The 16,710-nt window shown below is 57.2% G+C and overlaps 1 protein-coding gene across 1 annotated transcript in view; it reads right to left on the minus strand.

Annotated features, from left to right (window-relative positions):
* The window catches only part of COL4A2 (collagen type IV alpha 2 chain), a 109,959-nt gene that overhangs the window by 72,694 nt on the left and 20,555 nt on the right, over positions 1-16,710 (minus strand). Inside the window, exon 4 of the mRNA XM_058671004.1 lies at positions 5,106-5,183. Coding sequence (XP_058526987.1) covers positions 5,106-5,183 — 78 coding nt within the window. The remainder of the gene's footprint in view (positions 1-5,105; positions 5,184-16,710) is intronic.

The raw sequence follows: 16,710 nt of genomic DNA on the forward strand, positions 1-16,710 counted from the left end.
TCAGCCATATTTGAAGTGCTCAAATAGCCACAGTGGATGGGGTAGAGGCAGAATATCTCCAAGGGACACCAGTCCCCTGGCCTCTTGCTCATGTCGGTGTTTGTATCGGAGATGTGTCACTGTGGAATGAATACATGATCTTCAATTTTCGAAGTCAGTCATGACTGTCGGCAGCCGACTGCCGGTGACAGGGACAGGGTAAGGTCCTTCCCAGCAGTCTATTTGATTAGAATGATACCTGCTTGGAAGGGTCCCAAAACAGAGCCCTCTGGACTGGCACTGTGGCACTGTGGCACTGTGGCCTGGCAGTGGGTTAAGCTGCTACCTGTGACACCAGCATCCCAAAGGGCAGCAGTTCAAGTTCTGGCTGCTCTACTTCCGAATCAACTCCCCATTAATGCACCTGGGAAAGCAGCAGAGAATGGCCCAAGCGCTTGGGCCTCTGTACCCGCACAGAGACCTGATGGAGTTCTAGGCTCCTGGCCCAACCCTGGCCATTGCAAGCATCCGGGGAGTGAACCAGCAGATGGAAGACCTCTCTCTGTGTCTTTCTCTCTTTCTCTGTAACTCTGCCTTTCAAATAAGGAAATAAATCTTTTTCCTTTTTTTTTTTTTTTTTTTTTTTTAAGAAACAAGCTCACTTTTTGAGCAGTTCCCTCCCCCTCCAGGGCTCCGAGTCAACGGCTTTTCTGACATTTCCTAAGCTGGGCAGGTTGCCTGGGACACCGCATCCCATTTCAGAGAGTGGATTTGAGTCCTGTCTCCACTTCCAGCGCCGGCTTCGAGGAGGCTGCAGGAGGTGGCGTGTCTGCTTATGTCCCTGCCACCCCCATGGGAGACCCAGAGCCAGCTCTGGGCTCATGGCTGCGGGGAGCCACTGTGAGATCTACCCCTCTGCCTCTCAAATCAGCAGACATAAACAGGAAGCCCCCTGGGGAGTGGGCCCTGCCCTGGCTTGGGTGGGAGGAGGGTCTCAGGTTATACAACATTCACCATCCCTCTGCCTCCCTCCAGCACCCCGGCCCTTGGGGCAGACTAGACACCCCCTGGCCCCATTCCCCCCACTGCCTGCTGCACTTGGCTTTTGGCCTGGAGAGCAGCGAGTGGGGTGGTGGCAGGCGTAAAAGCCAAGGCCACTGCCAGAGCACGTGGCCGCTGCCCAAATCTGCCGCAACCTTGTCTCCCCAGAACACAGTGGGGCAAGCGGGCTGCTGGGCTGCCACGCCCTCCGGGTGCAGGGCACCCTGGCTCCAAGGCCTCCCCAGAATAGCCCCACAGTTATGCAAGTGGGTGAAAGTTCTGTGCAGACAAGGGTGATGGCAGGCCCGAAGCCAGGCAGCGCTTCTGCTTGCTCTTGGCTATTTCTAGGCTGTGTTGGAGTCTGAATGGGGAGCTGACGTGTGTCACGTGGCTGAGCCACATTAACAGGCATCACCTTGGGAGTTCAGTGGTTCCTTGTCCGCATCCCACACGGGGTCCTGCCACCCTGTTTCTGTACCAGCCTGCCTGCTAACATGCCTGGGCGGCAGCAGTCAATGGGCCGAGCACTCAGGCCGTGTGGGGGACCCTGAAGGAGCTCCTGGCTCCTGGCTCTGGCCTGGCCCAGCCCTGGTGCTGTAGGCATTTAGGGAGATTGTGTGTGTGTGTATGCATGTCCCTCTCTTGTTCTACTTTTCAAATAATTTTCTTTTCTTTTACTATCCATTTGGAAAAATGTCTGTGGTCTTCAAACACCTCATGAAGAATGCATGATATGAGAAAACTAAGCATGGGTTTTCTCCCAACGTTTTGAAGCCCCTGCAAAACCACAGGTTTGGAAAAGCAGCTGGCTACAGCAGGACTGAGCACTGCGAAATGTCTTCAGCCACCAAGCCAGGCTGCTGGCTGCACTGCTCGGGGGAGGAACCATCCCGGCCTGCCAGCTGCACTGCCCGGGGGAGCAGCCCTGGGGCTGCTGGCCGCACTGCCCGGAGGAGGAACCATCCCGGGCTGCTGGCTGCACTGCCTGGGGGAGCTTCCTGGGGCTGGTGGCAGTGCGTGGGGCACCACCCAAGTGGCTACATTCCCACAGACCATGGGGCCACAGCTCTGGCTGCACTAGCTGTACTGTGACTCTCCTGTGCTGATCTCTCACCTCCACGGTGGGCCAGAGAGGAAGGGGGAGAGGAAGACCCCAGGTGTTGACCGAGGGGTCTCCTCAGGGGAAGGCTAAGGGTGGGGCTTGGGCAAGTCTAGTAGCTCCTTCCCCTTGGTATGCAGTCCTGTGCAGTGCTGGGAACTGGGCTCAGGAGGCTGGAACGGCTGTAGCAAGTGGCTGAAACACAGACACCCACCCAGGCTGCTCGAAGGACTTGAAGCACTTGCTAGCTTACTTTAGAGGTCACTGAACAACTTCAGAGGCAGCTGGACAGTCAGTCGGGGCATCTCAATTCCTGAAAGAAGGGAGCAAAACCTCTCCCCACCCCAGCCCATGCATCTCCGCTCCACCGACCACAGGTGGTGGAGAAGTCCGGACCACAACCTGCCTGCCCCGACTTCTGGTGGGGTCCACTCTGTGGCTTGCCAGGGTTGTATGCAGCTGCCTCCCGCAAAGCCCACTGAGACGGGGAAAGAGAACGCACATGGACCCCAGCTCCGCAGGGCAACGCAGACTTCCATTTCGAGTCTAAAAGTCACCCAGCAACCCACAGTTTCTGGTGTTGGCTGTCTCCATGGTGAGGAGCAAATGAGCCGGGGGACCATGGCCATATAAGGCCGCGTCAGCCAAGCACCGTGGGTGGAGAGCTGCAGCCAGGCGTTCCTCGTGGCGGCCACAGTAGCACTGCAGGGAAAATGCAGGGCCAGGGACCCCAGGGGAAGCTGTGGGAAAGAACAAGCTAGGCACGCAGCTCTGCAGTGGCAAATTCAACCCAACTGCTATTTTTATGTATCATGTTACTTAAAACAAAAAAAGATCCTAGCCAAAAGGAGTGTAAAAACAGCTCTGCTCTCTGTGCAGGCTCATTTGGGCCAATCTGCTCCCTGGGCACAGTTCACAGGCACCAGGCCCATGGAGTTAGATGCTGAGTGTGAATCAACGCTCGGTGAAACGGCCACCAGCACCTTCAGAGGCCACCAGCGACACCTGTTGACCCTAGCCGGGAGGAAGTGGGCACGCCCGAAGCCAGCTCCATCCAGGCTTTGCCTTACGTTCGCCAACAGCTATTGCTACCGTCTTACTGACCCGTGTGCAGGGCCACCCTGGAATTCCCCAAGCAGCCTCGCCTGCGGACAGTCCCCGGAGCCCAAGCATGGGGTCTGTGCAGTTCCACTGCAGCAGGGGTCCTGAGGAACGCAGGAGAGGGCACACGGGGCCAGCGAGGCGCCGGGCCACCTGAGAGCCACACTGCAGATGCCGATTCCGGTTGGTCCGTGACCAGACAAGGCCATGCCGAGATTCTCCACACCAACTGAAGGTGTCAGGGTTTCACCCGGCAATGTACAGAAGCAAGCACAGGGGTTCCCTGGCTGGGAACGCGGTCTCGTGTCACACTAACATTGCAGGGAGCCAGGGGGCTTTGGCGACGCCAAGCCATGCAGCTCGCAGTATAGGTAGAGCTCTGAGAATCATCTCCCGACTCAGGGACAGAATTCCTGTGCAGACCTTACAGAACACTTCAGTATGCTGGCTCTGCCTGAGCTGATGAGGCAAAGTGAGAGAGACCAGAGCCGGCAGCCTTCTGCTGAGGGTGTTTGCGTTCTGCGTGGCTGATTACACACAGAACAATGCAGGCCCTTCGGCCTGACTCCATTTGGCACAGGCTGGGCGCACAGATATTTGCACACCACTAATTTATCTCCTCCGTGCCTATATAAGGCTGAGCCAGCCCAGCGCTTGGCCAGCCCAGACTCGGCCGTCTTCACTGCAGCTGCGGGGGCGCTGCTGGGAAAATCTGTAGCAAGGGACCCGGGGGGACTGTCAGCCTTCCGGAACGGCTTCCATAGATTCAAAGAAAATATTTATCCCCGTTACAGCTGACAGATGACCACCCACCAGCAGTCTCCAGAGCTCAGCTGGCCTACTCTAGGCGCGGAAGCGGTGCTTAAACCAAACATTGCCCTGGCGAAGAGCACAGCTCATGGCTCTTGGGAAGGGAGCTGGGCTCTGGGACACATTACAAGTAAGACCACCCCCGCCCCCATGAGTCCCTCTCCCCTGCAGGTGTCACCTGTCTGACTACATAGAGCAGGCACTGACATCACAGCCCAGCTCCAGGGTCACTTCCTGGTACTGTTGGCACCACCACCACCAAGGTGACAGACTGACAACTCCAGGCTGTCATAAACAAGGCGCAGACTAGTGTGGGCTCAAGGAGCCTGAGGCAGGAGGCTGGCACCTGTCACTGACACAGACTATACTGCTCAGCGTAGAGTTGACGGAAGGGCTTACAGACGGCCAGAGGGCAGGCCACGGCAGTGGACACCGGTGCTCAGAGTCCACCAGGGGATGCCTTCAGAGCCCTCTACTGTTCTTACCACCTACACAACAGGCAGTCTGAAAGCCAGACTGGCTCTAGTGACACACCTGTGCAGCCCCACAGCGTGCTCACCTCTGGCAGCACTGACAGACAGCACAAAGGTGAGCGGGTGCACTGAATTTGTTCACACACATGCAGGCACACACAGATTAGATTCTCTGTCTCTGGGGATTCAACCAAACCAGGCTGAACAGACTTGCAAAAATACTGCACCTGTACTGAATGCACCTGGCACGGCCTAAGAGCCATTAACACTGCAGTGGGCGTTACAGGTACAGACGGCGCACAGACAGGTTCAGGCAACACTGTACCAGAGGCGCTGGGTACGGGGGACTTGGGCACCGTGAGCTGAGTGTCTCAGGGGGTCCTGGAGGACTGATTGCTCGCAGACATGCCACAGGAGCAAAAAGAGATGCTGTAAGCACCCGCCCCGAGCTCAGCCTGTGGGACAGTGGCTCACACTGGCCCGACTCCAGCAGGAGCAGGACCAGACACCCTCACAAAGCCTGCATCCAATTCATCTGGTATCTGTGGCATGACTGCCAAGAAGGGCACACGTGTGCAAGGCACCGCCCACTGGCGACTCACCCGGCCTCCTTTCTCGGGGTAGCACTGGCAACCACCGCTGCAGTCTCGCCCGCCACACGGGACATCCAGTTTCTTGTTCTGCAGAAATGACATAAAGCAGAGAAGTTACTTAGCGTGCTGTCACCTGAGCAATTTCCACCATGCTGTCACTGACAACACACTCAAGACTTTCCACAGAAAAATCATAGACGGCTTTTTCAGGAGGTTTAGGTTGACAGCAACAGTCAGCACACGTTCTAGAGACTTCCTAGGAAAGAACCCCAGGGCCAGCTGCTGGTGCTGCCCACTTGGAAGTGGTCAACAGTCTACTAAGCGCCAGGTGCCAAGCTAGTCTCAAGGCCCCGAAGTACAGACAGTCCCTGAGCCCAGGCATGCAGTGAGGGGTGCAGACAGAGAACACCAGGACCTCCCCATGCATCTGGGCTGCGGGGTGCAGGCAGCAGCTCCTCACCCCACCCAGAGAGGCGGGAGGCACCTGTGGAAGACATGAGAGGGAGGCGCGAGCCAGCAGCCAGGGGCTGGGGCTGGACTGGGCTGGCGCTGGGAGCCAGGGCCATAGTCCAGCTCCTTCCAGGCCGATGGGTTTGATTTCAGTGTCAAACTCCAATGGGTCCTTGACACGAGCATGCCTGGCTCCCCACAGGTTGTTGGTTTTACGGATTGTTCACAGCCCCCAAGGCACCAACCTACATGGCCTGCTGTGGTCACACCTGTTTCACATTGGACCGGTGCTCAGAGCAGAGTCCTCCTTGCTCTTGGAGCTGGGAGCCACGGCCAAGCAAGGCCATCTCCTGTCCCCACACTCCTCACTCACGCGCTAGCAAGGGAGGGGCAGCATGTCCACCTGTGCAAGTGTGAGCATGCACATGTGGGGCAGCTGTGTGCATTCTTGCCACGTCTCAGCTGCCCTCCCGAGCGGCTCTCACGTGTTCCTGCATCTACAAGAGATCCATGTGCCAGGTCTCTGGGATGGGCAGAATGTGTGCTTCAGGCAACCTTCACAGATGGGGGATCCCACCTGAGCCCTGGGATTGCCCCGGCTTGTGAGTGCCTTCCTGGGAGTCTGGGCTGAGAAGTCCCACATCTGCAGCCCAACCAGAAATAAGTTAAAGCACCACCCGGGCAGGACAGGACAAGCCCTGAGCCCTGACCACCTCCAATGGCTCCCCGCCTAGCTCCTGCCCTGAGTCTGTCCACGCTCACTTTTGTCCCCGGGGCATAGGTGTGCCGGAGCTGGTGGGGCAGGCATCTCAGGACTGGTTCAGTCCTACATTCCCATTGCACACAGAGCCATGGGTCGGAGGGGCAGCATCGCTGCCTGTGGGAGTTCCTTAAGGTGGAGAGGACATTCCAGTCCTGCCTGACCGCTGACCTCCTCACTGTGTGAATGCCAGAGGAGACCACGCACCCAGGACCGGAGGCGCCTGCAAACCTCACTGTCAGGGAGGCTGCCGCGCCGTTCAGCTGAGCTGGACAAGCTCAGGCCCCAGGTGGCCTAGGGCCCTGTGGGAGCTGACAGGTGTGCCCCACTGCCTGGGACGCATGGTTCAGCCCACTGTGTACCCTGGGACCCCGAGTAGCTGCGCTGTTCTTTACCGACACCCCCAACTCCACAGGGGGAATTCCTCACCCACCACCTTACATGTATCCCCTGAGGGCTCCCGCTGGGCTGTGCGTCGTGCGGCTCCAGCATAAAGCGGAACACGGGACATGATCCAGCGCTCAAGGCATGTGAATATGGAAACCAGGTTAACTGCACTGATAACACACAGTCACACACATAGTCTCACAATCACATAGTCACACACACAATCCTGCAATTTCACACATATACTCACACACAGTCACATGCACACACAGCCTCGCAGTGTCACACACAGTGACACAGTCTCACTCACAGTCACACACACAGTGACATAGTCTCACAGTCACACACACAGTGACACAGTTTCACTCAGTCACAGACACACAGCCTCGCAGTGTCACACACAGTGACAGTCTCACTCACAGTCACACACAGCCTCGCAGTGTCACACACAGTTACACATTCACACACAGCCTCATAGTGTCACACAGTTATAGCCTTACACTCAGTCACACACAGCCTTACATATAGTTACACAGTCACACACACAGCCTCACAGTGTAACACACAATCTCACACATACACACACAGCCTCACAGCATCACACACATACACTTACACAGTCATACATATAATCACACACGGTCACACAGCCTCACAGTGTCACACACAGTTACACAGTCTCACTCACACACAATCACACACAGCCTCACAGTGTCTCACACACACACAGTTACACAGTCTCACTCACACACAATCACACACAGCCTCACAGTGTCTCACACAGTTACACAGTCTCACTCACACACAATCACACATAGCCTCACAGTGTCTCACACACACACAGTTACACAGTCTCACTCACACACAATCACACACATGGTCACACGGCCTCACGGTGTCACACACAGTTACACAGTCTCACTCACACACAATCACACACAGCCTCACAGTGTCTCACACACACAGTTACACAGTCTGACTTACACAGTCTCACACAGCCTCATGGTTTCACCTGCACACCCCTCCAGGCTCTGAGTTCTGGTAAGAGGCTGGGGCTGCAGAACAGGCCTGACGGAGTGTATTCCCCTGCTGTTTCCCTTCTAGGCTGACCTCCTCTTGCTGTTGTCAGAGAAACTTCCGGCCACCAGGCCCAGGCCTGGGACAGCAAGACACTCCCCTTAGCACCACCAGGGAACCAGGAGAGCCTCATGGGGCAGCAGATTCGAAGCCACTAGGGATGGCCCTCCTTGGCTGCACCCCTCCTTCCAGTCATGGTCATTTTCTGGTCTAGGACAGGCCCCGGTCCATGCTCAGTCCTGGCTCAAGCTGGAGCCACGTGCATGCTTCGGGAGCCGTGCCCACGTCACACTAAGCGCCTGACTTCCAGCTCGGCTGGGTCTGAGGAGGATTCTGGGTGTGGAGATGAAGCAGAGGGACCATGGGGAACTGAGCAGGGGCTTGTGGACATCCTGTTCCCCGAGGTGAGGACAAGTAGCTCAGGACCCAGCTTATTAGGAGCCTGGCACCTGCTTTCAGACACGGGTTCTAGGGGGTTCCTGGGGGTGTGTGAAGCACTGCTCTGGATGGCTGGGCCAGCACTGGAGATAAGCAGGGCCTCGCCTGGCTCCTACAGGTCTTTTAGGGTCTCTTCCTGCTGCACCCATCAGAAACGGCTGGACCTGGATGGCCTGCAGGCCAGCAATGCAGAGGCACAGGGGTTTGCTCTGGGAAACCTTGGGGTCACGCTCATTGGAATGCAGCTGACTCCAGCACAGGTGCAAGGGAGGCTGAGGAGGGGTCCTGGCCTCGCTCCTGCACAGGGAATCTCCTCTGTGGAGGGGGCTCTGTGTGCCACAGAGCCGTCACTTGTGGGTGTGAACCGCCTGTGTGGGCACCTTTGTCCCAGACACACGACGGAGTGGCCAGGGTGGTGACTCCCAAGAGGAGGAATGACCAGGGCCTCGTGGGAGGAACAGCCAGGCTCCAGGTCAGGTTCTCCAAGCGGAGGATTTCCCACCTGGGGCCACTGGAGAGATACGTGCACTGTCACTGTTCACGGGTTCCAGCAAGGAGCGGGCACAGATGGACAGTGGCAGCTGCGGGATTAAGAGGCATCCGGTCTGCAGGCGCTTCTGGAAGCGCCCTGCAGTGTGAACAGAAGGCAGCTGGCATTGCCACCACGGGTGGACGGCGGGCGCTGTGTGGGGGCAGGGTGGAAACCCAGTCCACCCTCACCTTGCCACAAGCCCTGCCCCGGGGGAAAATCTGGGCTCCTCAGCAGTAGCCCCATTTCAAAGTGCCCATTAAGCCGCTCTGACCGGCTCTCTCCCAATGGCAGATTCGCACTCCTATCTGGGACATTTTGAAGTAGGTTGCAGCAACAGCTCAAACACAAAACTTAGACAGACTCTCGGCTGGCGGGCAGAGGCTGCTCCGCCCATGTGCACTGGGGGGCATGCGCGGTCCTTGGCTGGTCCCTCCGCCTAACGGGCAGCGAGCATGCGGGCTGCTGCTCTGAACTTGCACATGGGAAACAAGTCTGAATCAGATTGATATGAAAATTCAAGAACAAAACTTGGTCTGTCCTGACACAAAGGGGATTCTGTCTTCTCGCATGTTCCGAGACACTTCTCTTCCTGGGAGGGCTTTCCTAGCCAATACACCTCCAGCCAAAATCTTATAGATCCCCGAGCCCGAGGCGGCCCCGGCATCCGACCCGGCCTCACCCTTGCAGCGGGACACTGAATAACCCATTCTACGCGACATTAAAGGTACAAATTTCCCATTGTTACCAAGCAACCCTCTTTCACATTTTAAGGTGAAAAGGGGGAAGAAATCTATATCAGTCTTTGTTTCCATCACAAGTCCAGGCAAGCAGGGCTTTCTAGCATGATCCTGTGAGTCCAAAGGGAGGCCCTGGCCTACAAGAGTGCCAAACGTGGAATGAGTTCCCAGTAAGCCTGTGAGTTTATCAAAACAGGAAATATAAGCCGTTTCCGCACACACAGCCTTGGAAAAGCAGGAAGTCATTCCAGCAATCGGCAGGACAAGGTATAGCGGAGAGGAGACGCAGCTCCCAGCCGCTGCGCAGGGAACAAAGCCCTTTCCCCCTGGTGGACCAAGTGGGGATGCCGGCCAACTCGAGTTTCCTTTGTTCTATGGCCTTCCAAGGATACCCAGAATAAACGCAGTCCCTCTGGGCTGGGCCTGAGAGCTCCAGCAGCAAGAGGTGGCGAACCCAGACAGAGAAGGGCTGGAGACCACACAGCCTCTCGCAGCTGCAGCAGCCTGGGCGCTCACCGACAGGACTGCGGGGGCTCGGGGTGCCATCTCGCCCTCGCCCAGCTGCCCTTGCAGGGGCTGCCCTGGTCCCCGGGCCAGCAGGCACACAGGGGGCACTTCCTTCCCTCCCCTCCTGCCACTGCCTGAGTCATCCGGAATGGTCTAGGTCCTTGGGACCTGTTGTGGGAGACCTAGGCTTGGCTGTGGCAGTCATAGCCATTTGGGGAGTGAGCCAATGGATGGAAGATCTTTCTGTCTCTCCTTCTCTCTGTGAATCTGCTGTAGTCACTGGAACGGGCATGCATCTTCAGACTTGCACATGTTACACTGAGCCGCGACCGTCCAACTCTCTAAACCGACGGGACTTTGCCTGGTGGAGCTGGTGCTGCCAGGGCGATGCCAGACAGCCACACCTGGATGCCCACAGCCAGACTGGCTTCTAAAAATAAAGCAAGCTTGGTACTACATGGGGAGGGCCCTGGCAGGCATGGAGAATGAGGTATAGCAGAAGTTGGCATGACATCATTGTGCCCTTAGGCACTGCAGGCAGGCAGGACGGCTCTGTTCAGAGGCTGATGTCTAGAATGCACGCGGTGGATGGCAGCAGGGAGGGGACAGGTGTGAGTCACAGGCAGCTGGCCACAGCAAGGGGCAGAATCCAGGCCAATGAGTGACCTCACTCTCCAAAGCCGTGGCATTCCCCTGCACCCAGCGAGCCAATGACACTCTCATGAGAACTTGGCGACTCAGCCCAGGTGGGGTCCCTGGTGGCCACCTGGGGCCTCGAGAGCAGGAGCATCAGGCAGCCAGCTCCATGGCCTGGGGCTCCAGACACAGGAATGAGAGCTGGAAGCTAGCCAGCGGGGCAGGAGCCAACCCAGCCGAGAAAATGCCTGGCCGGGAGCACAGGACCTCAGGTGTGGGCGGGCTCAGCCTGAAGGTGAAGGCAGGTGGGGCCACAGTGCAGAGCCTGGGACCCAGAAGGCCCTGGCAGTGGACGGGGGATGAAGCTTGTCAGGGCAGACACTAGAGCCCACAGGGGCAGAAGCCAGGGGGGCGCCCTGAAGGGGCCTTGGCGGCCCTGTACTGTCATCTGCCAGCAATCACCGAGAAGCCTGTGTCCTATGAGTTGCAATCTAAGAACGCGGTGACTCCTGTGCCACCCCCATGGCCTCTCCTGGTGTCCATGGCAACCACACCACCCACGGCCCCACCACCTGTGATTTCACTCCAGTGTGATTCAGACAGATTTTCCACATCTGGGGTGAACACTCCTGTGAGGACAGCCTTGTTTACTGGCTTGCAGGAGTTGAGGCTGGGAGACTTCCTGGGTGAGATTCTCAAGGCTGGGGTTACAAACACAAGGAAGCGTCCATGGCTCGCGGCCTCCAGGGGAGCCTGTATCAAACCCGCTTGCACATTCCTGCCTCAGCACTCACACCATGGCGCACAAGCTCCCGGTCCCGCAGGCGGCTGGGGCATAGGCAGGGGGCTCCCAGCTAGGCCCCCTCAGTGCTCTGCAGCTGGGAGCATTCTGAGCACCTGCCTGCAGGGATGCCCACGCACACACAGCTGACATGTCCATGTGCACACACAGCTGACACGCCCACGTGCACACACAGCAGACATGTCCATGTGCACACACACTTGACACGCCCACGTGCATACACTGACATGCCCATGTGCACACACAGCTGACATGCCCATGTGCACACACGGCTGACACACCCATGTGCACACAGCTGACACGCCCATATGCACACACGGCTGACATACCCATTGCACACGTGGCTGACACACCCATGTGCACACACAGCTGACACACCCACATGCATACACTGACACGTCCATGTGCACACATAGCTAACACAACCATGGGTAAACACAGCTGACATGCCCATGTGCACACACGGCTGACAGGCTCATGTGCACACACGGCTGACACAACCATGTACACACACAGCTGACATGCCCATGTGCACACACGGCTGACACAACCATGTACACACATGGCTGACATACCCATTGCACACGCAGCTGACACACCCATGTGCACACACAGCTGACACGCCCACATGCACACACACTTGACATGCCCACGTGCACACACTGACACGTCCATGTGCACACATAGCTAACACAACCATGGGTACACACAGCTGACATGCCCATGTGCACACACGGCTGACAGGCTCATGTGCACAAACAGCTGACATGCCCATGTGCACATGCGGCTGACACGACCATGGGTACACACATTTGACATGCCCATGTGCACACATGGCTGACAGGCTCATGTTCACACACGGCTGACATGCTCATGTGCACACACGGCTGACACGACCATGTGCACACGCAGCTAACACGACCATGGGTACACACAGCTGACATGCCCATGTGCACACGCGGCTGACACGACCATGGGTACACACATTTGACATGCCCATGTGCACACATGGCTGACAGGCTCATGTTCACACACGGCTGACATGCTCATGTGCACACACGGCTGACACGACCATGTGCACACGCAGCTAACACGACCATGGGTACACACAGCTCATACGACCATGTGCACACACGGCTGACACATCCACCACACATGCAGCTGACAATGTGCACACATGGTTGGCATGCACACGGCACATGCAGCTGAGAGGCACAGCACAGCACCAGGCACTCCTGACGGCCTGAGGCTGCTACCCCAACCTTCTTTGGGGACTCAACACAGCCACTTCTGGCTCCGAGACCCTTCAGCCCTCTGCACTCTGTCCCTGACAGAACTGGCCTATCTCATGCTTTGGTAAATCAAGGCTGCCTGGCCAGATGGGGGCTCAGCTCCCAAGGCACAGTGCACTCTGAACTTCACCTCCCTGAGGACCCAGGCTGCTTTCTCGGATTCCAGTCCAACTTGGGTCCCACTCCTTGGGAGCACCTGCCCACTCACTCTGCTTAACAAGTCTCCTTTCCCTTCTGCCTCAGCTGGTCATGTCAAAATAGCTTCTCCCGGCGGTGGAATGCCAAGGGCATCTGAGGCACGGAGTGTGAGTGCCTCAAGAGCAGGCTGGGGACATGCCGGCCTTCAGCACTCAGTGCTGTGCTTCAGTGTGCCTGAGGCCCCGTCACACCCACACCCAGCTGGGCACAGATCGTCAGAGCCCCTGATGCCGCTCGGTGTCCCACCCACTCTTTTTTTTAAAAAGATTTTATTTATTTTTATTACAAAGTCAGATATACAGAGAGGAGGAGAGACAGAGAGGAAGAGCTTCTGTCCGATGATTCACTCCCCAAGTGAGCCGCAACGGCCGGTGCTGCGCCGATCCGAAGCCAGGAACCAGGAAGCTCTTCCGGGTCTCCCACGTGGGTGCAGGGTCCCAAAGCTTTGGGCCATCCTCGACTGCTTTCCCAGGCCACAAGCTGGGAGCTGGATGGGAAGCAGGGCTGCCGGGATTAGAACTGGCGCCCATATGGGATCCCGGGGCGTTCAAGGCGAGGACTTTAGCCCGCTAGGCCACGCCGCCGGGCCCATCCCACCCACTCTTCCTGGGAACAGGCATTTTTGACAGCAGTGTGGTGCGTGACTGTGGCTAAAGAGCCCTTGCATCCTGGGAGCCACACTCTGAACCGAGAAGGCGCAGGGAAGGGCATGTGAGCACAGAGGCACCCCTGTGCGCTCCAGGAACCACAGCGGCCCCGGCAGGACCAGCCATCTAACAGACATGTTAGGGGCCAGCACTGTAGTGCAGTGTGTTAAACTACTGCACACGCTGTGGGCATCCCATAAGGGCACAAGCTCGACTCAGCTGCTCCACTTCCGATACAGCTCCTGCTAACGCACCTGGGAGAACGACGGAAGTGCCTGAACCCCCGCATCCACATGAGAGACCCCGACCTGGCTTTGATCTGGCCCAGCCCTGGCCATTTGGGGAGTGAGCCAACACACTGAAGGCTGATCTCTCTTTCTCTGTAGCTCTGCTTTGAGGTAAACAGATAGGTATTAAAAGAAAGCAGACATGTTAACTCCCCAGTCAGTAAAACCCCAGGAAGGCCAGCGCTTTATTTGTCTCACAGACAGTGCAGGTGGATGCCAGCAAGACTGGCAGTAGGTAGAATCTACCCAACTCACCGGAGGCTACGTGGCTGCCTGGTGCGAGCGGCCCACCAGGCGTGACCTCACAGTGTTTCACTTTACAGCGACACCACACTCCCCCTCGCCGACCCTTGGTCAGCGAGCACTAGCTGCCAAGTCAAGCGCCCGAGGGTCTCTGGTGCTGCTCACTTCCGAGTCAATGTTCTCAGCAAACAAGAGACCCTGGGTGCTCTCACCTCCCGCAGCCTGAGGGTAACCGTTTCAGCTCAGGGTGGGGAACGGGCAGCCAGGAGCCCCCAACCCCTGCTCACGAGGCCGCTGGTGTTTAGAAACAGCCAGGCATGAGCCATCCAGTCTTCCAAGGGCACACCCGGATTTCACAGTATATTTAGAACCAATGTCTTCAGATATACATGAGCTATTCTGTTTATGTTCTGGGGAGCTGGCGAAAGACAGTGTACCAAGACATCATTTAATATGCGGATGACCTCACGCATGATCAGCCCTAAATGTTAATCATTTGCATGGCATGTCAGCTCTTGGCGTCTTTTGGCAAATGGATGTATCTGTGTTGGCATACAGGTCCACGGCCAGCCTGCTGTGGTTCCCCAGAGAGGAAGCAGGCATAAGCTCTGGAAATCTGCGCTGCTGGAGAAGCCAGCCCCAACTCAGGCCTTTGTCCCAAACCCTGCCTTTGTGCTAAATTTGGGGAGGAAATCTGCAAACAGTGGAAGCAGAGATCGTAGTGGTTGTACACAGCACAATGAGATTTCTGTTCTGCTTGCTGAAGACTGGCCCAGGCAAGGAAGGTGTGGGCCGGTGCTGGCAGGCACGGAACTGCAGTGGTGTGCTGCCTGGGCAGGCATGGTCTGGGATACACAGCACCCCATCCCTGGAAGTGACCGCTGAGTCCCAGTGGCCGCGGGGCCAGCAGCCACCCCACCCCACAGTCACTGGGTCTACCTGCTGACCTGGTGTCTATGTTAGAAAGTCTCCGTTTCTGCTTTTCTCTCAGGCATGCACTCTGCCAAGCCGGTCACACCCCTGGCAGCCTCCAGAAGGCACACCGTACGCCCTTGCACACTGGCAGCGGTTTCAGATTCCTGCGCCATAGCCTCACGTTAAGTAGTTTTCTCCCTACTCTGGAACAAACTGAGTGCATAAAATCTGCTCCCAGGCATAGCACACACCTCGCAGGGCCAGCAGGTGGGAGTGCCCAGGTGCGGATCACTGCAGTTAGCACTCAGCCCACCTGTGTGTGTCTTAGTCCCTTGGACACGCCAACAGCAGACTTTCAATCCCACATCCCTCCCAGTTCCCCACCAGATTGCTGTTCATGCACATTTAAAGAACTATGCTTTACAGCAACTGCAATGCTGACCTGCAAATACTAGGCTTCCTTCACTGATGGGGAAGGAACGCCTGTGCATGTAACCCCCAGTCTGAGTCCCACGCACAGTCTCGGCACCGGTCCTGGCTCCTCTCTTGTACCGCAATGGGAAAGCCATCCTTTTCCAGTCTCTCCCCCACCCCCTAGTCTGTGGGGGCCTGCAGGTGGAGGGGTTCTCTGGGACTCCATAGCCTCATGGTCCTGTTCTGTGTCCCTCCCTGGCCTGAGCTCCCAGCCAGCGTGTGCAGCTCTACTGCTGGGCACTTGATGTGTTCCTAACAGGGTCAGGATTGGGAAAAGCTGCTGGGCTATGTGACATCAGGCTCGTGTTACAAAGTAGGGGAGGGGGTTGGCATTATGAAACCGCCAACTGTGACACCAGCATCCCATATGGGCATTGGCTCTTGAGGCAGCTGCTTCCCACTAATGTATCTGGGAAAGCAGCAGATACGGCCTAGGTGCTGGACCCCTGCACCGACATGGCAGACCCGGGTGGAGTGCCCTAGGTGCTGGACCCCTGCACCTACATGGCAGACCTGGGTGCAGCGCCTGGCTTTTGCCCTGGCCCAGCGCCAGGCGTTCTGGCTATTTGGAAGATCTCTTTCTCTTCTACACAAACTGCCTTTGAAACAAATACTCCTTAAAGTAAGTGGGTAGAATGTGCAGCTCCTGCTCTGTGGGGCTGTTGTCGGTGTGGAAAGAGCTGGGGATGACACTTGGGATGGCAGAGAATGGCATGCCTCTTGTCCTGGACAACAGCAGATGACCCTGAACCCAGCACACTCCTAGCCTGGAGGCTTCACCATGAGAGGACGGTGTGGGAGCAAGCCACTCTGCACTCGGCTCTGTGTTCTACACCCAACTCTAGCCACTCGTCCTCTTCACGCCTGGCAGGCAGAACGCCAGTGGCTGGCTCATCCTCAGTGTTCGAGCCGTGCAGTCATGTGGGCCTGCAGATCCCACAGCAGCTCTACGTGGCTGACCACCCCCTGACAGCACCTTGGGAAGACCTGCAAGTTCCCCCAGAACCCATGCTGTGCAGACCTCCAGGAACAGAATTCCCCACGAAGAAGCCAGCTCGCCAGCCACCATGCAAGGTGACTCCCAGCCAGGCACAGCTGCCAGGTGCTGTCCTGCATGAGCTGGGTGAGGGCACAGGGACTGGGAGTAAGCAGCACCCCAGGCCTGCACAGTCTCCCTTTGAGGAGGAGCGTTTCCCAGTTCAAGAACATCGAATGCAGGTCTAGTGCCGTGT

The sequence above is a fragment of the Ochotona princeps genome, chromosome 12, assembly GCF_030435755.1.
Source record: "Ochotona princeps isolate mOchPri1 chromosome 12, mOchPri1.hap1, whole genome shotgun sequence".
Taxonomy (NCBI): domain Eukaryota; kingdom Metazoa; phylum Chordata; class Mammalia; order Lagomorpha; family Ochotonidae; genus Ochotona; species Ochotona princeps.